We start from the raw sequence: 20,702 nt of genomic DNA, 5'->3' as shown, positions 1-20,702 counted from the left end.
AAACTTGTACTTTGAATACTACAGACTTGTCAGTGTCTTGTGTTCAACCACGGAACAGAGCAAATCAGGAGCTCACAGTGGCCGGTATTGCAGGCCACTGCATTAGAAAAGGAAAAGACATCGCTGTTGCCTCTCACTTGTCTTTTGTTTCAATCCATCACCACCTGTATCCAGATACCTTTTCTAATAAGTTGGTTCTTTTATTGCTACTGTACAGGACAGGTACAAAAACTGCCGTAAGGCAACAGACAGTTTGAAGACAGCAGTGTTGGAAATGAAGTGCAGTAGTTTGGACTCTTAACATCATACCTTTTATTAACATGTGCATTAAAACAAGAATAATTCAATTAAAGAGCTGTTTTCTTAGTTCTACCAGAGTAAGCAGAGGTCAGTTTTCTATATGGTTAATGTGTCATAACATTCCTTTATTCCATTCATAAGCACCTTTTCAACAACTCTAGCCTTTGAGAAATTAAAATGCTGTTATTGGCTGGCAGAGACTAGCCCCACAGTCCTACAAGCTGAGCCATTTGCGTGTACCTCTCCCCCTGAACAGAGACATATTGCTTTCAAAAGGTATCTGCCCAGGAGGCTCAGCTGGCCAGACTGCGTCCAGGGTCTGACTGTGAGGGGTGCCAACCATCTGCACGTCTCTGAAGCCAATGTAAGTTGTGGTTTCTCAGCATCATGACCAAGATGCTGACACTTCTCCACAACCAGTGCTAAGAAAAGAACTCCTGTTCCTTTCTTGCAATGAAGATAAGAGATTCTGCCCAACACTCATTCCTATTGCCCAAATGAAACTTCCAGGTCAGTGGCAGTATGGCAAACTAGTAGCTTAGTGATGTGTGACAGCGAGGAGCCTTTCACTCACCCCAAACTGGCACAGAGAAATGTCGCTAGTGAAGAGCAGGTGTATACAAAAGGAAGTTTTCAGAAAACATTACACATACACACCCAACTTGCAGCAGTGTGTGGCTTCACACAATCATATTGAGGCTGCTGAGTCCTAAAGCCTACAGTCCTCCCAGTGGGTAGTATCTGACACACCACACATTACTGCATAATAAAGTGACTTGTTCAAATACTATCAATGAGCAGACACTCCCACAAAATCAAAGGAGTTACAATTTCAAAGCAGACCCTGTTGAGCCTCGCTATGGCAGCATATACACTGTCAGATGGAAATGTTTTGAAGGTCAGAGGTACAACTGGCAGGATTTCTGTAGACAGATGCTTTGCATGCGTTTCTTGCCCCGCTGACAACCAGCACTGCTTTGCAAAGCCCATAGTGCTCACTTCTATCTATCTGCAATAGAGAAGCATCAGCCTCAGGTACTCTTTTTTTGCTTTTGTGGGTCACATGCTGAGTTTAGGTCTTTTTTCAATAGTCACAAAGTTCATTGGTATTACATATTTTTTTAAATAGTAATAAAATTAGTAAGGTAAAAAAAGTGCTTCTAACACAGAAGCCAAGGTTTCTTTGGACCGGATAGGTCAATGGATTTATACAGACTTCTCTGGGTTATGAGCTTTATTCTGAATAGAGATTATGATCCCCACTCTGGAATGACTTCAGTTAAGTGTTATATACATTCATAGCCTCTGATCTTGTGGCTGTTTTTCTCAGTCTTCTATTAAAAAGCTCCGAATGCATATGAACAACATTGGGCTGTTGAATGATATGGATCCAAAATATACAAAATTACAGTAAAAAACTTTTTGGGAAAAAAAAGCTACTTTAGAGAGGCAGTAGATATTGTCTGAAAAGTCAGTCAATGTTTTACACTGAAAACATCTAGTCTGACTTCCTCCCTCACACACACACACCCAAAGTACATAAATAGAAAAGAACTCCCATGTCTGTCCATTTTATCCCCATTAATTTAAAAACAGCCAAAAGGATTTCTTGCCTCTGTCCCCATCTCTCTTTTTTTTTTTTTACACACCAAAGAGCATAGAGCAGCAATATACGGTTAATATCAAACTCTTTAAAAACAGCAATATCTAATGCAGTGATACCAACCTGTTCAGGCTACTGTACTATTTTACTGGACTAAGTGCCAACCACTGCCCATGCAATTGTGTGTATTCTAACCCACCATGACACATATTGCTTTAAATCCCAGGCTCACAATCACAACCGGTTCAAGCGCCATTGCAGATCAGAAGGCATTCATTAGGAGGGATGATAGGGAATGGCAGTGTTCATCATTAAGATAAGAAAGGTGAGTTTAGAGTACCAATCAGTCACCTTTAAGATTAGCACTGAGAAGCACAGTCTACCTGATGCTCTAAAGCAACAGTATCGAATTGTTTTACAGAGACAGAAGACATTACCATAGTGATTGCTAGCAGACACTGCTCTCTCTTCACATCTTTTAACAGTATGAGGATATGGAACAACAAATCAGTGTCTCAGTTCTAATTGATCAACAATTTGAGTATTTCCCTGAAACAGAAAACTGCAGTTTGGATTGACATAAGTACTTCTATGATGTACAAAGAAATGAAATATTAGGGGAAAAAGATACAAATAGGAAAGGGTTTTTTTGGATCAAGCATGTTTGGTAGAGACAACTTGTTTAGTTGCTTAGCTGGGGTTATGACAAGAAATGTGATTCAGTTAATAGTTCTTCATATCACTTTGATATCAATGTTTACCAGAATGTAGACAATGGTAATGTAACCATTTAAATAATCTCAAGGCACTTCATTTTTTAAATCATTGCCTTTGATAACAGTAATTTCTCATCAATCACTTCTCGGGCTCCCCTGCTAAGAAATATCTTTAGGTGACACTAAGCAGCTCCACCTGAAAACATGCATACAGGTCAGAATAAAAAGATGTGGCCCTGGAAAGTCCTTGTTTTAAATTCCATGTTTCAAATCTGTGGTGCAGAGAGAATATTATCTGAACAGCAAATATGCTTCTCTAATGCAGACACAGTCTGGAGTGCCCAGCACCAGCAGACCAACTTTGGGCAGCGTCGTTTTGGTATCAGACACTAGCTCCCTGCAGTAGCCAGGCTCCATTGCCAGGCAGGTGTGGACTATCGAAGGGCATCCAGTGGGCTATTTGCACAACAGTCAGGAGGTGCAATGTACACCTCACAAGAGCAGTTTTCTCATGTTTTATCCTTCTCCAGAGGTCCAAGTTATTCTTCAGCCCTGAACTCCTGAGTTTGGTGCTGCACTCTTGAGGGAACACGCTCATAAAAGAGCAGGTAAGCACTAGATGAAAGCACTTCTTGCAAACTAGCTTTGCGCACAGTGTCATCTGAAATCCACAACCACTGGTTACTAACAGAGAGTGCGGACTTGGCAGAAGGCGGAGAGCGGCGATATGTCACAAAGTGTCCAGAATGCATGTCCCCATGATGAACTACAACAGCCATCAGACGGTAGAGGTACACTGGGGAACTGAAGGGCAAATGAGACAAAGGAAGAGGTCAGCGGCACTTGTGTATCAAACACGTACCTGGAGAATCACCAGTCACTTTAATTTTCAGTAGCAAGTTCATTTTAAAGCATGTTTTTCATTCCATGGACCCCCTTCATAAGAGATGCACTCTCACACCAACGCATTCCCTCATAACACCCGAGGCCTTCACTGTGATTGTCAAAATGCTTCACTCTTCTCCATCCGGGAGAATAGAACTGCTGCTTTGAGGACTAACGAAAACAGTCTCCGGAATGTCTTCTAGAGAGGGCCACTGCATACTGTGCAGCACACTGGCTCTGAATTTTGCAGGGAGGCCTCCCACCTGTTTCCTTTAGTGTGTGACTGCTAAGTTCTGCAGCAGTGTCAATGGTAAAAGTTATCCCAGGACATGTGATTTTAACAGAAAAAACATAAAACTACACGACACTATCCCTATATAACAATGGAAGCCTCTCAAGTACTTGCTCCATGCACCTGTTTTTCTAACCTATGAATCTCACCATACCCTTCCTGAAACAAGTCATGGGTGCAGGCAAAGGCAAGGAATACCTTAAGTCAGTATATACCCCAGGGAAAAGATACATGATTACAGATAAGAACAGACGTTATAGGAGCTATATATCAGCCACATGGGAAAAGTGAATATTCTCAGAAACTAGGAGAGCTCTGGGAAAAATATTTAACAGGACAAATATTAGGCCTGATCATCACAAGAGCAGGGTGCCCACAGCTCTAACAGAAGCTGCAGGGAGCAGCAAGCACACAGCTCCTCTGAAAAACAGGCTCCTTAAATACAAGATTTTACTTTTTTTTTTTAAGTCTACACAAAATGACAAACACTTATTTGTTCTCAAAAGTCAAGAGAAAAGAAAAGGGAGATATCAGGGAAGAGGCAGCAGTTAAAAGATGACGGCTCTGCAGTAAGAAGCTTGCTGCACTCGCGATTTTTTCTCCATCAGAGCAAAAGCAACCAGAGAAAGGAGATTTTGAACTCTTCACTTATAATTCACACAACTCCTTTTACTAGCTGGGGACACAGGGAGCAGAGTAGAACTGCCAAATCACCCAAACAGAAAGGGCTAGAAATCCTTTGCTAACGAGGAGGACACTTGCAGTAGCTGGGATAAATGGTAAATTATGTGACTACCGAATCACAGTAAAGATGGAATAAAGGAAATTATTAACCTACATCAGTTTTAAGCACAGGTAGAAATTATGAAATAACTTCAGAAGTCTGTCTTACCTGCAGTCTGGAACTACTGCAAGTGGGAAAGTTATCGGGGACGTTAATAATGAAGAAGAGCAGGCACCATTCATAAAGAATGATTTAGTGCTACATGTCTGCTCCAGATCTGCCAGAGAAATGATACATTCAGTGATTTAACTGATCTGCAGCTTAACTATTAATATTACAAATAGCCCTGTGCTCTCTATGGCACCTTTCATTAGAGAATTTGAAAGCACTTTACCATTAATTAATTAAACCTCACGATTCCCTAATGAGGAAGGGGAACATTATATCCAAGGACACTGTTAACAGCTCATAGTACAACTGGCTGCAAGAGACCTGCTCTTTTTGGGTTATTTGAAGTAGTAGTTAGCCTTCGATTCAAGTAATCATTTGAAGACTTGGGACCAGCAGCAACAAGGGAATTAAGCTCTAATGATGTGATACAATATAGTCATAGAAATTTGAGCAAACTGTTTCCAGTTTGTGACGATTTTCTTTATTTCTTTAAGCAAAAAGTTGTGGCATTATCAAGCAAGGGCACAGTCTGCATGCCAACGCCTCCTCAATGGCTGTTCCTGCCAACAAAAGACTTCTTTAGAGCTGAATTCAGACTTTAACGGGCACCCTGCACACTGAAGGCTGACTGGATCCAGGGCCATTTTTCAAATGCACAGTTTTTGACACAGGATCCTATAAACTCTTTCCTATGTGAACAGGCCCCATGAACTCTATGGGGTTCCTCACATGAACAACGGTTTGTAGGATCAGGCCCCTTTCATTAAACACTGTATAATTTACACCTTGAACTGCCCTGCAATTTCAACATTAGTTTTGACACAGGGTCTGATTGTGACCACATTATATGAAAGCTCCAGGGTCTGCACTCCCCCTGCAATACAGTCATAGTTGGAGCTCCCTTGGTTTAAAAGTGGTGGTCTACGAACAAGACATTCTCTGTGAGGACCTATCGACTTTGGAACTCACTCATCCTTTGGGGCTAAAGCAGCACAGTTCTCCACAGCCCACCTATACTCCAAGTATTTTGGAATGGGAGTGAACAGTAAATTTGTAAGAATTGTATTTTAAATATATGTCAAGGGGCCAAAGCCTGCTGGGAAAGGGGATCTTTCTAGGTTTTAGTAAAATCAAAATAAATATATTTTTTCTTATACACTGATAAACTACCTGATATTTTTTATTTTCAGATCAAATACCTGAGGCTTTTACTGCTGACCCATCCTTTGTTTCAGACGACATCCATGGATTGCCTTTCTGGTTTAGATCATGCTGGCTTGATTTATGGACAGGGAGGTGGTATTTGTAGATGTCCATGATCAGGAACTCGTTGAACTGCACATGTTCATGACGTTTCAGAGGCATACCTTGGTCTGACCAGCTCAGCCTTTGCAGATGGATACATAGACACTGAGGGAGCTTCAAGCACATTCCACAGAAATATGTCAACAGACACATTAAAAATAAGAAGAAACGACTGCTTGATTTAAAACTATATTCTTGGAACTAGAATTAAAGTCCAAGAGAGTAAATGGTGAAGTGGATTACTAAACTGGTTTCTCATCTGCTACTATATCTGTATGTAAGCTCATTAGAAGTAATACCTATAATACAAAGTATAAAGCCTGACAGTCAGAAGAGAGGTTTCTAATAACACTAGCATAATTTATTAGATAGGATGATGGACAAAATTAACAGGGTTTGCCACATGTGGGAAAAGTCAATAAAAACACATGCATGTTTAAACTTGTCCAGCGCAGACCAAAGATTCTGATCAATATAATCCCTTGGGGACAGAGGATCCGGGATTCTACTGTACCCAGAGCTAAGTTTTCACGTGCAATGTTTCTGTGCCTGGTCACAGCAAAACGAGCAAGCGCCGTGGAAAACAGAATCAAACAGTTACATTGTTTTACATCCAAAATGCAGCACAGGGTTTTACTGTCTCTTTCAATTAGGTTATTAGTATTACTGTCGTGCCTAGGAGCTCTAGTAGTAGATCCAGACCCAATTGCGCTGTGTGCTGCACAAACACAGAACAATCTAAGTTGTTTCAGCTGTTTATTACCATGTTCACCCACCCAATCACCTGGACGCAGAATGGGGCTTATTTATTTATTTTAAGAACATGCAATTGCTTAGGGATGGCAAAGTGTTTAACAAAATATACATAGGAATTATTTCATTCATCACTGAAATACAGAATCACATATTTTTATTGCTGAATCTCAAGGGACATATAAGCCACAACTCAGCAATACATATGTTTACACACACTGTAGAATTAAGGTGAGATTATTCATGTGTTTAATGTTAAGCATAGGCTTAAGTGCTTTGCTGAGTCAAGGTGTTATGGCATACAAAACTGCCAAATGAGCTCACATTTAAGCGCAAAATAGAATATGAATGGGCTCCAAGCTCAATGCCAAGAAGTGGGTATCAAAATAACAGACTGAAGAGATAAGTCACTGGATTGTTTTAGAAGACACTTCTGTAAAGGCTTTAAAAAATAAATTTGCCAGATCAATTTGTCTCACCTTCCCTAGCTTTAATTGTTTAACAAACGTTGTTCTCTGGTTTTCTGTGGTTTGCCCATTCAGTGTCTCTTCTGCCTGAATCTGAAATCAAAGGAAACACAATTACAGCCATTTAATTATCCATAATATTAAATTACACAAACCAATATTGGGGGTGTGCATATGCCGAAAAATAGTAGTTTCTTATCTAGGGCTATGCTCAGGTTTAAACAGTTTGTTTTGATTTAACCATTTGCCAGCTATTTGTAACTTCAGAAGTGCAGAACTATACCAGTGCATGAGAATTAAGAAGTGAAACTAAATAGAAACATTTACAGAAAGTGCCCATGAACACAGAAGTTCTGGGTTCAAGTCTAACCTTTAGCCATTCTCTGTCTGATCTTAGACACGTTACTCTTGCTCCCTGTGCTACAGTCAAGTTACAAGTATTTGTAAAACAATGTTTAAAGATCAGAAAAAAAACATCCCACCCAGGATATTATAAAATTTAATAGTTGGCAATCTCTGAGTATTCCAGAATCTGTAAAGTGCTTTACAAACTACTAATAATTTAAGACTCCTAACAGCCTGTGAGGTAGTATCCACACTTCAGAGGTGACGAAACTGAGGGTTCAGCAAGTCAGCAGCAGTGCAAGGAGTAGAACCTAGGAGTCCTGACTCTGAGTCACTTGATCTAGAAACTGAGCTGGAAGAGTATATAAATTAAAATTACATACTTTAGTGCAATTGTCACATACAACATCCTTTACTGATTCAGAAGAGATGAAATGGTGGAGGCAGTGGTCCAGTGTCATAGGACGACCCTGAGTGCGAGAAAAAATAACTTTGCACTGATTTTATGATGTACACAATTAAATTCTGTTAAAGGATTTTAGTCATCTATTTAATAGGAATTAATACATTCTGAGCTAAATCCTGGCTCCTCCACAAAGCTAGAGTAGAAGGGCTTTGAGCAGAGAACATACACAAGGTTGGTGGGGGAAATGGAAGCCTCCTCCTTCCTCCCAGTTTATCCTTATAGTCTATGTGCAGGAGTAGTAGCCATAGGATCGTAAGACTAGAAGTGACCTCAAGAGGTCATTTAGTCCAGTCCCCTGCACTAAGGCAGGATTAAGTATTATCTAGACCATCCCTGACAGGTTTGTCTAACCTGTTCTTAAAAACCTCCAGTGACAGAGATTCCATTACCTCCCTCGGTAATTTGTTCCATAACACTTCTTGTGTCACCTTCTTAGCGGGGTTTTGAACCAGTGGATCCCTGGCCCTCTTACAATACTTCCCTCCACAATTACACAGTGCCCCATGAAACACCTTCTGCAGCCCGACCCCTTGCCCAGCAGGAATGTGGCCTTCTGGCTGTATTTTACGTCTCATGCATTAATTGCTTTCTTACTATTTTTAGCTGTCTTTTCGATGGCAAAAATCTATACTGCTGGTGAGCTGGGGTCATCTTCTATTTGGGTATACAAGTAGGAAACTAGCACAGACAAAGTGTCAAAAGCCTAGTTCTGTTCTCCCCAAGGCATTGGCACAAAACTCCTATGAATGCAAATGGCTGTTCCATGAACACACTAAGGGGATAACGGACCTCTTGTCTGGAGACACAAACTTGTAGCACACAGTATATGAGGGGCCCAAACTTTGCAATACCAAGGACCACACAAATTTTGAATACAAGTGGACTATTATTGTAATCTAATAATAACTTTGCACACAACAATAATATTTGTCCAGACTTGTATCTCCTTTAGAGCAGTGTTTCTCGATGACCGGTATGTGGACCAGTACTGGTCCCTGAGATCTATGAGACACAGTTTAGAAAGGCAGCAAGCTGGTCCCTTGTATCAAAAAGGTTGAGAAACACTGCTTTAGAGATTAACAGAAATGGCTTCTTCCTTGAAATTACCAGCTCTAACAGCCTACAATTTGGCAGCTTTGTCCTCACTCTACTCATAGGGAGAAAGCAAGCAGAGGCACATTCTAGGACTTTGCAGGAAACATACAGCCCTCGGTTGCACTTTGATATCTCTAGATATGCAGACAGGGCCAAATTTATCACTGGTGTAGGCAGACAACTCCATTGGTATCAGTGCAGTTACACTTGGTTACCTCAGCTAGAAATTTGCCCCACTACGTTCAGAGTAAGATACTGAATCAGAAAAATCTACTAAAACAACAACAAAAATTAATAAAATTTAATAAAATTAATTCTAAATTACTGATTTACAATTTCACCCCATCATCTTAAATTCAGACATAGGACTAGAGTCTAGAATAAAGCTTTGACTATAAGGCAGCATGTAATACAGAATGGATCATGCTTCAGCAGAAAGCACATACCCACATGGCTGCTGGAATACTCAGCGAAAGACTGTCAAATGTATCACACCTCACAGGACTCTGAAAGAAAACATTTCACATGTCCACAGGGTTACAGTCCACCTTCAGCCTAATGAAAACAGGCCCAAGCACTCTCTACTTCTATGGACCTAAGTGGTAGTTAAGGGTACTAACACCTCACAGGACTGGACTCTAACTAGATATAATCTGATCTGGATTTGTATTTCTACAGCAAATACAGCAAAATTAGTTACAAACAATTCAAAGATCGGGTAAAAATATCTTCTGGTTAGATCAGTGGAGGGCAGGTTCATTTTTTTCTGCAAAGAAAGAGTTTTGGAAATTGTTTTGTAAATATTTGAGTAGAATTTTTCAATGGCAGCAGAAGATATTCTGTAAGCATTAGGTACTGTTTCCTCTGTCCAGCACAGAAGTCAACACTCCCGGCTCAATCCCACATTTACTGCACAAGAATCAACAGGAACACTGGCTGTTTGAAGACTGAATGATCAAGTCTTAAAATGCTACCTGTGCTACCGGATGTCTCTTATAACACAAATGTGTCTGCAAGGGAAGGGCAAATACTAAAAGCAATATTTAAGTTACAATCACCACACTTATAAAACAAAGCATGGTCACAATTTTGTTTTTTTCATTATTATTACATATTTGTACGCACCAATGCTGTCCTAGGCACTTTACAGATAAATACGAAAACAAAGTCCTTGCCCTGGTGTGGTTACAATGTAAGTCCCCAATCCTGCAAATTTTCAGGATTGCACAAAATAAAACAAAAGATGGTAGTTGTCACTAAAGAATCCACTAGAATGTACTTTGATTAAGCTTTTCTTTTTTATTTATAATTATATTAATTTTATTAATTTTAATATTATATTTATTTTATTTATAATTAATATCAAACACACAAATTCTTGTACCTGGTGTTTGCAGTGTTTGCAAAGCATGTTACTTGTCAACCTTCCATGAAAAGGATGTTGAGACTTCCAGTGACTTGACATGGGGTGAAGTGACCCTGAATACAAAGTTGTAACTGTCTTTAATATTTAGTACTTCCATGTTCATCATGATCATTATAATACCTGGATTTTTTATTTCTTTGGGGTTGGTTTTTTTACGGCTGTTAAAACCCAGGTTTTTTAAAAACACTTTACTTTCGGTTTACAAATCTTTAATTAACATTGTCTTTGGAGACATTTAAAGATGCATTCCAGGTCACTAGAAACAGATCAAATAATTGTAGTCATAACCATACAGCTAAGGGTAGCCTAGAATTCCTCTTACCTGTAAGGGGTTAAGAAGCTCAAATAACCTGTTTCAGAGTAGCAGCCGTGTTAGTCTGTATCCGCAAAAAGAAAAGGAGTACTTGTGGCACCTTAGAGACTAACAAATTTATTTGAGAATAAGCTTCGTGAGCTACAGCTCACTTCATTGGATGCATTCCCGATGAAGTGAGCTGTAGCTCACGAAACCTTATGCTCAAATAAATTTGTTAGTCTCTAAGGTGCCACAAGTACTCCTTCAAATAACCTGGTTGGCACCTGACCAAAAGGACCAATAGGGAAAGAAGATACTTTCAAATCTTGGGGTGGGAGGAGAGGCTTTGTTTTTGGTGTGTTCTCTTGGGAAGCAGAGAAGCATCAGGTCAGAAAACTCCTTCTCCTATAAACCATCCTAAAAGTCTCTCATATTACAAATTGTAAGTAAAAGCCAGGCAAGGCGTGTTAGATGATCTTTTGTTCTGCTTGTTAATTTTTCCTTTGCTGGAAGGAGGTTTATTCCTGTTTTTTGTAACTTTGAAACTAAGCCTAGAGGAAGTTCTGCTGTGTTTTTGAATCTTTTGTTACTCTGTAAAGTTATTTTCCATCCTGATTTTACAGAGGTGATTTTTACCTTTTTTTAAAATAAAATCCTTCTTTTAAGAACCTGACTGATTTCTCTATTGTCCTAAGACCCAGGGGTTTCGATCTGTGATCCCTTTGTAACCAATTGGTTAGGATATTATTCTCAAGTCTCGCCAGGAAAGGGGGTGTAAGGGCTTGGGGGGATATTTTGGGGGAACAGGAACTCTAAGTTGTCCTTTTCCTGTTTCTTTGTTAAATCACTTGGTGGTGGCAGCCTACCGTCCAAGGGCAAAGAATTTGTGCCTTGGGGAAGTTTTAACCTAAGCTGGTAGAAATAAGCTTAGGGGTTCCTTCATGCGGGTCCCCACATCTGTACCCTAGAGTTCAGACTGGGGAGGGAACCCTGACAATAGTAATATTACTTCAATAAGTAAAACAACTACTGTTGCCATGTCTATAAGCAAATGGAAACATTTAACATTTTTTCAAGGGAGAAAATGTTACCTCTTGTCCTGCAGCTTATTTGCTTTTGGGTTATTTCTGGCTGCTACAGAGGAGGAAAAAATATTGTATTAAATCTCACCTTACAAAATCTTAAATATGCTCTCATTTTAGTCTAAAAATTGTACCTTTAAAAAATAATATTTAGGGACAACCAAAGAAACTGAAAAGCAATTAATTTAAAATGGATAAAAGAAGTGTTTCTTATATAATGCACCATGAACGCTGGAACTTGTAGCAACAAGATACTGAGAGCTTACAACTGCTTACAACAATTGCTAAAAGCTGAACAGATAGAATAAAATTGCTAATTGTGGAAGATTAGGAAGAAACTTCTCCTCTGAGTAGTTTATTCCATAATTGTCCATTATAGTTTCTTGTATCTCCCTCTAAAGCACTTGGTGTATTGACAACTATTAGAGACAGGATATCTGATTAGATGGACTAATGGTCTTGGCCATTATGGCAATTCCTATTGTCCATCCATACAGTATACTGAGATTCTCAAATGGATGGTGCTGTGGGCCCAATCCCATGTGATGCTGAGAGCCCTCAACTCCCACAGCTCCTTGCATGACTGGGTCAATATAAATGCAAAGTACTAAAATATTATATTGCTTTGAAAAGTTTTTTTTTTCAATTTGCTAGCTTTATTAATTCATTTTTATTCAAAGATGGAAGAACAGCATTGCATATTTAGTATCTAAACAGGCTCTATCACTTTAAAGGAAAAGGAAATAACATTTTTATACAGTTTTACCTGTAATGAATGCACATCAAACAAGTGTGTGATCCGGGGCTGACGATCTCGCTCATCTTCCAACGAAGATGTAAGGACATGGAATAGTTCATGAGCATCCTATTAAAGGGTGATATACAACTTAGAGGGAAATCAAACAAGACAGCATCAACAAACATACCAAGAATGTGTGTGCACATAGGAATCTGTAATGGCAAAATGGGGTGTTAATTTTTCCTTTAAGAAGAAATGATTACACTTTTAGGACCCAGTTAATTTAATAATAACCACTTAGGCTGAGAGGAGATATGATTGCTCTCTCTAAATACATTTGGGAGTAAACACAAGAGAGGAAGAAGAGATATTTAAGCAAAAGGACAATGCTGGCACAAGAACAAATGAGTATAAATTGGCCATGAATACATTCAAGCAGGAAATGAGAAGGTTTTCTAACCATTTGAGGAGTAAGGTTCTAGAACAGCCTCCCAATACGAGTAGTGGGAGCAAACAACCTTGCTTATTTTAAGATGGAGCTTTATAAATTTACCAATAGGATTATATGATGGCGTTCCCTGCAATAACAAGGGACTGGACTTGATCATCCACGAGGACCCTTCCAGTCCTATATCCCTATGCATGTGCTACAATTTTGCTAACAATCTTTTCTGCAAAGCTAGGCCCACAACAGTGTACAAAATATTTTTTAAATGTATTTGTGGCATATAACACTGAAAGAATACCGAAGAGTACACACGCAAAAAATATACTCACAATAATGACCCAAAAGCCTGCTTTCCACTGAGGTCAGTGGTGAAATTGACTAACTTCAATGAGAGCAGAATTGAACTCTTACATCATTTGTTTTGGATATGAAGTATAAAATATACAACGATATTTATAGAAGAGCAACTGAACCAATTTACTGACCCCAACCAACTTCACACACTTAGGAGCAGAAAATATTTTTCAAATACAATAGATTCTACTTATTCTCCTCAGTTTCCAGGAAAAAGTTGCCTTTATCCGGCAGTTGCTAACAAGGAGAAGGCAGGTTTGTGAGGCTGCAGCGAGAAAAGGAAATGCTGGGATGTGCCTTCCCTGGCTGCACCCCTGCAAACCAGCAGGATGATGGAGTTTCTATTGGGAGCTGGGGGCTCATATCCCTCTCTGTGCTCTCTGGGGGTCAGAGCTTAGCATGTGCCAGCACATCCTTCCCTGGGTGCAGCCCCCGAGCAGGGTACAGCCTGGAGAGTGCAGGGAGAGGTGCCATGCAGCTCTGGCATGTGGGCTGCAGCCTCCCTACTCACTACTGCCCCGTCCACAGCCTCTTACCTTCTGTGCCATCCCTGTGCGGCAGCATGTTTGTTGGCCTGCAACCCCAGAAGGAAGCATTGGGATGGGCTGAGCACCAGCCACAGGCAGGTTTGTAGGGCTGGAGCCAGGGTAGGCAATCCTTAGCACTTCCTTCCCTGGCTGCATCCTTGCAAATCTGCTGACAGCTGGGACCCTTCTTCCAAGAATCAAAGGAATGGTGTTACTAAGCAGCATGCTGTTGCCAATATCTGCATCCTGTGAACATTAAAGTCAATGTAATGGGATTGGTTCCTGGCAAAATGCTACTATTAACCGGAAGTTGTCAATACACATGTTGCTATTAAGTAGAATCTACTGTATTGGGTGTCTCTGCACAACTTGCAGACATATTCACTGTGTACAAGATCTAGAAGCCCCGTTGGTTATGTGTAACTAAATCTGGGAGCCTTAAGAAAACAGAGGGAACTTCCTTCGAAACAGAAACCAGGTTATTTTATCATGGCCCTGTTGAAGTCAATGGCAAAACTTGCATTGACTTTAATGGGGCCACGATTTTATCCTCTGGAATCTTGTCACTACTGGCAGCATCATACCAAACACTGACAGTTGAAAGGCATTAGAGTCTGAATCAGGCGTCTCTAAAACAAACTGAAGATGTCATGTATTAATCACATTGCTGCTTACTTTTAGTTACTAAAGACAACTTTTCACCATGCTGAAGAGGATTCAGATTTGATACTCAGATCTATAAATACCATATATTACATAAGGCACCTATCATCACAGTATCTAACATATACTATAATCTAGTTTGAAATTTGTAATCACCTGCTCTTCAAATGACGAGATCTGCCACCTGTACAGCCTTAACACTTCTAACAAACAGCTTGCATCCAGGACATCATCTTCTGTGACCTCTTGGCAGGATAAAGCTGGAGGTATTAAATTCAAAATGATAAATGGAGCCACTAAGATTGGTTAGATCACAAAACCTGGATACAGTGGGCCTAATTTCTTTTCACTTACAACAGTGGAATGATTTAACACATGCTTAAGTACAAGAAGCTGCCCCAGCCACTGATCCACAGCTGCGCAGTTATTTCTTAGTTATGTCTGAGAGGAATGATTTGCAGAATGCCTTTCTTTCCCTTCCTCAACAACTGTAAATGATTGTAAATCCTTGTTCTCCAGTTATATTTATTTTAAAACCTCGCCCTCTGATCTCTCCTTCAGATTCCATAACAACAATGCAGGTGGGGGCAGGGAAAGGGGCAAGACCCTGGCGCCTCATTCAACTTTACAACAACTTTGAAAGGAAAAATCCTTTTTCAAGGAAAGAGGAGAGTAGAGGGGACTTGGAAAATGAAATATTACTTATTGTAGAGCTAATCCTTCCTTCAGAAGTAGAGGTTTGAGAGATTCCTTGGTGGGATTTAGGAAGGAACTAATAACCTGAGGACAGGGTGGATAAAAATCAATTATTATTTTTTTTTAAATCCAAAAAATCAATCAGATTTTTTTGATAAAATGCTTTTTGAGGAAAAAACCTATCTAAAGGTAGTTTTAATTAAAATACATTACAGCTCAAAGATATCTCATCATGGAATAGGGATTATAAATTCTAATTCTATAGTATGAGACAATATATTCATGTAATGTCAAAGAAAAATTTTGTAAATGAGTTCCAATAGTTCATGGATTAGGAACCCAATTTTATGGGGTTCCAGGGGCTTCTGTATAGATTATTTAGGTTAATCTTTCTATCTACCCAATGGGACTCAGTGCTCAGCCTAGAAGATACCCTCATAGATGCTTCGTTTTGCAGTTCTCAGACTGTGGATTTGTGTCCCCAGAGATAACAGGCTTGTTAACAGCAACAATGTTTTAAAATAAATAAATAAATATATAGAGGTGAGACATAACAGACCTCAACCTTATTGTCCCTCTGCAGATTTGTGTACACACAATCCCTTACCTCTCTCTAAAAGTGCAAAGTTTCAAAAAGTTCAATGAATAGAAGACTACTGCGGGAGGAATAGATCTGGACAAGGAGAAGAAGTCTGGAGATAAATGTGAGAAGGGAGGGACAGGCAATAGAAAAAAAGTGAAACTGTTTGAGCAGCATATTCCAGAAGTCTTGAGGTCTTTCTGAGTGTAGCCTTCATTGATTTGAGATCTACCATATCATTCTCTCACTAGAAGGGAAAACCTATAATGGCAGCAGGCAGTAAAAGAGACCCAGTTTGGGAATATTTTAATGAAGTTCCTCTACCTGCGAAGAATATGTATTAAGGTTATAATAAACAACAAGAACGCACTTTTATGTAGAAATCCATGACTAAATCGAGTCTTCCTGATTTAAATCACCCTACCTCAGGGAGCTGCATTGACTCAATAGTAATGAAAATCTGGGCAAATAAAAAAATCTGAGCTTTCAACAGAGTTAATGGACCCCAAGATACAGTCATTTCTTTGTACATAGAGAACACCATCAAGTCAGCTAATTAAATTTGCCTATTAAATCCCACAATCTTCATTAAAGTATAAGAAATTTAGTTTTCTGATCTTTTTATCCAACATCACATATGCTCTTTCATGTATTTATCTGAGAAATTTCCTTCTCTCTAGGAAATGTTTACATTAAATTATAGTAAATGAAAGTACTTTCTGATTGAATTCTGAGCGTGACAACTGTTGTGAGACACCTCTGTGATATTAAAAATTAAAGATTTCTTACTTTCTGCACCGTGCAAATTAGTTTCTTAAAAATAGTAACATATTAGGTTTTATCAATTATTTTCTTGTTAATGTAACCTAATCCCTTAAAAGTTTAACAACATGATACCTTTCAGGAGGCACAGCAAAGTAAGGGACAAATATTGGTGCTCCGATGATTCATTCTGATCAGTCTTGTATTGGGCTGTAAAGTCCTCCAGCCACTTGATGAAAGATGGACAAGCAGATAAGCCTTGCAGCAAAGAGTTCATGAAACAGGTGTTTCCTAAGTTGAGAAGGCCAGGCACAAGCCCTGGAAATATGCATTAACAATTTACATTCTAGAGTCTAGGACAGTTTTTTTTAATGGAAAGTGACATGGTGCATGTGATCTTTTATTTGGTATTTACAACTGTTATTTAAGAAATCAGAAGACACTCAAACATACAATAGTGTTATGGTCTCTAAGAATCATGCCATTGTAAAAAAAAATTTAAACTTTCTCTGAAAAATGTTCTTGACTGAATTTTAGAAAGCAGTACTTTAACACTATCAAGCATGGATTACTGTAGGATTATCTGAAAATTACCATATAAATTGGAATTAACAACTGTAATGTATTTAATTTTCAATTTGTGACTTGTTATACTATCTGCAAGGTCAAAGGCCCTGATCCTGGGGTCCTGCCTCATGACTGCGGCTCCTAAGTGTTAAAATAATACATAAAATAATTAGTAATAATAAATAATAAAAATAATAATAATCCTGCTAACATTTACATATGTGCTTAATTTTTACACATGTGAATAGCTTGTATGAGACTATTCAGATGTGTGAAGTTAAACACATTCATAAGTGTTTCCAGGATGGGGGCCTAAACTATGTGCCTTTGCACACCTCATCTCAATTTAGTGAGATCTCCTTCCCTATGAGATTAGTATTAGGGATGCTCTCCAGTTCTCAAAGATTTGTGTCAAATATTTCTTTACTCTAGCTATTTGTAGTATGAATATTTACTTTCCAAAGCAGAAGACATTAACTTATCCTGTGCTTATGTTCAATCAAAAGGTGTTTATTTTGTGTATTTGTTTAAATTTTATTGAATTTCCGTAGGTAATACAAACATATTACAAAACACAAACAAAGCATGCCTAATATGTATCATCATAATTTTTAAAATTTTAAACTTACATAGAAAATAAAAATCTTTTATTGATACAGACTAATTCAGATAGGAGGCAACATGATCCACTGACCAAAATTTAAATTTTGCTATATAACAAAAGGTTTTACAAAATCTAATGATTAAAAGAAAAGGAAAAACATTTCTAACATCCAAAGTCTCAGCTCAAAAGAAATTTAAACCCACAATAAAATGGAAAATTTACTATTCTCTCCTCCTTTCTAGAGAATATTATGAGAATTTATTAATCATTAGCACGCATTTTTCTGGTACTGGATATGGATAATTTTGATCAATTTAGAACTTTCCCCACCTTTCCTGCGTTTCTTTCTTTCTGTGATGGGACCCCAGAGAACATATATGCCTGCTGCCAGAGCAGCAGCAATTCCACCAACAACACCCCAGTTCTTCATTACTTTATGCCTAAAAAAGTAAGGGGGAAAGTCTGCTTGCTGTCTTCTACTGGAAAATCAGTAACAACATTAACACATCATGTAGGAATTATAGGCAAGGACACTGTAATACACAGAACACTGTTATTTTTCTCCGGTACAATCCTATTTTTGTGTGTTTTTACCCCCAGTCATGTCTTTGGTAATTGTTACACCACCAATACATCTCTCCTGTAACCAAAGGATCCAAAGTTTGCAAATCAGAGGACTAGCTTTCAGCACAAGTTGCTAATATATGGTCCCTCTGAGTTGGGGTGCTGCGCTCAATCCAGTCGCCCTTAGGCTGGCAGTATTACAGACACAAGTGCCTGCTGTTCCCTGGGGGAGGATCTCTCTATCTACACGCTTCAGAGTAGCAGCCGTGTTAGTCTGTATACGTAAGAAAACGAGGACTTGTGGCGCCTTAGAGACTAACCAATTTATTTGAGCAGAAGCTTTCGTGATCACTGCATCGGATCCGATGAAGCGAGCTGTAGCTCACGAAAGCTTACGCCCAAATAAACTGGTTAGTCTCTAAGGCGCCACAAGTCCTCCTGTTCTTTCTACAGACACGGTAGCACACAAGAAATAAATCCTGGCTCACGGCTGAATGAAACCGGCCACATGACAAGTCAGTAAATTAAAGTTCAGAATAACGCCAGGCAGTCGGAGTCCACATGGCAACACCGCCCCCTCCTCGGCTCTGAGGTAAATTATTTTCTGGATGTGTAACAACGGAAAGTGAAACGGGTGTGGGGGGGTAAAGATCTTCAGTGAATTCACAACCCAGGAAGGGTTTCAAAATACAAAGCCCCCGCTGGCCGGCCGCCTTCCCGCTGGGGCGAACCGCACGTGTATCGACCCCCCGGCGCCGCCACATGCCCCGGGCTGACACCGAGACCCGAGCGTGCCCCCGGGCAGAACTGAAACCCCCGCGCACGCTGCCGCCCGGGGCGGCGCTCCGGCCTCTCGGGCAGGGCGGGACGCCCGCTGCGGTCACCCCCCTGGGGCGAGGAGGCTGCAGCCGGTGGCCTGGCTGGGCCCCGTCACTCAACGGCCTCCCTGCGAGCCGGCGCCAAGCTGCCCCCTCCCGGGGTGTCAGATACGGACCCGGCCCACCTGGGTGCTCCGGCCTCTGCCGCGCCGCCCCGGCCTCCATGGAGGGGCCCCACACGCTGCCCCCCTCAGGGCCTACTCTCCCCTTCGCACCCGCCCCCACTCTCCTCCTACCCAACCCCATGTTTCCTTCTCGCCCCTCCCCCCTCGGAGGCGGCGGCGGCGGCGGCTGTAGTAGCCCTCCCCCGCACCCGGTTCCCGCCGTTCCTGACCTGACCGCGCCTCCGGCCCGCAGGAGCCGCCTGACCGCTCTGCCCGTCTCCCCGGCCAGCATGCCCCGAGCCCTTCCTGCTGCCGCCGGCCGGAACCAAAGACACCGAGAGGCGCGGGGTCCAGGGGGCGGAAGATGGAGCGGACCGGAAGCGGCCGGGTCGGACCTTGTTAGCGCGCGGATCCCCTAGCAACGGGCTCCTGGGGAGCGGCTGGTTGCTACGGCCTGGAGACTGGCGGCAGGATTCCTCCCCTTCCCGCCACCCCAGCTGCGCTCGGCGGGGCCGGGTCGATCTGGCCGGGCAGCTCAGCAGAGCAACCAGCTGCCCTCGATGTGTTGACACTGAGCCAGTGGGAGGTTTGCTCCTGGGGTCAGCTCCTTGTGCGGCAATCCCAGCTGGCCCTAAACGAAGAGCGAAGTTTGGCGCTGGGTGCAGAAGAGCTGGAAAGCACAACCCCTGACGCCCCAGCCCGGGAGGCCACGAAGGAGCCAGTAGTCCCCGTTGTTGTAATGGAAATCTCACCATTTTTCAGTTACTCTCACCATTTTAGGGGCCCCGAATCATGCTTTTTGAACGCTTGAGGTTACTTCTAACAACACCGCAGCCGCCACTCACAACATCATTTTGCAGCATCGCGAAATGTCGCCAGAAAAGGTTTCTGCCTTGCCACAAAGTGTCACCAGGAAATGTCACTGTGGTGCCTCAACGTCTTGCCCCGAAATATCTCGGTGGCACTGCAAATGTCTCTGCATTGCCACAAAGAGTTCTGCTTGCGCACCTGCTCTGCGGCCACCTCTCCTCTCATACAGCGGCAAGACTGTGGTGGCGCTGGCGTGGCTCTGCTTGTGTTCCCCAAGCTGGTGGGTGGATTTCACTCTGAATAAATTTCAGAGCCAACTGACTTAATTTACAAGTTAACAGGTGAGTTTTCTAGCTGCCATTGCTGCAAGCTACTCAACTGGGATCTAAAGACAAGCTGAGTTCTATCTGTTTCACGCATCTCTGCTAGTAGTAAAGCTGTTGCAGTTGGAAATTAGCTGTCCATGTTGATTAATGGCCTC

General features: G+C 41.0%; 1 protein-coding gene across 2 annotated transcripts; it reads right to left on the bottom strand.

Annotated features, from left to right (window-relative positions):
- Nucleotides 1-288: 288 nt before the first annotated feature.
- Nucleotides 289-19,730, bottom strand: USP30 (ubiquitin specific peptidase 30). Of its 2 annotated transcripts, none has more exons than XM_077834767.1 (13): nt 19,642-19,730; nt 18,196-18,305; nt 16,830-17,012; nt 14,813-14,916; nt 12,692-12,790; nt 11,935-11,977; nt 10,507-10,601; nt 9,569-9,628; nt 7,945-8,031; nt 7,229-7,309; nt 5,891-6,110; nt 4,689-4,797; nt 289-3,423 (listed from the first exon to the last, which is right to left on the bottom strand). In XM_077834767.1, exons 1-13 carry the CDS (start codon nt 19,701-19,703, stop codon nt 3,159-3,161), a joined length of 1,518 nt encoding a protein of 505 aa, XP_077690893.1. In that variant the 5' UTR covers nt 19,704-19,730; the 3' UTR covers nt 289-3,158. The 2 variants fall into 2 exon arrangements, with proteins under 2 accessions (XP_077690893.1, XP_077690894.1); XM_077834768.1 differs by lacking the exon at nt 19,642-19,730 and adding an exon at nt 19,424-19,505.
- Between the last annotated feature and the right edge of the window lie 972 nt (nt 19,731-20,702).

The sequence above is a fragment of the Eretmochelys imbricata genome, chromosome 15, assembly GCF_965152235.1.
Source record: "Eretmochelys imbricata isolate rEreImb1 chromosome 15, rEreImb1.hap1, whole genome shotgun sequence".
Classification (NCBI taxonomy): Eukaryota; Metazoa; Chordata; order Testudines; family Cheloniidae; genus Eretmochelys; species Eretmochelys imbricata.
Note: the sequence above shows the minus strand (reverse complement) of the source record. Positions and strands in the feature narration are given on the sequence as shown.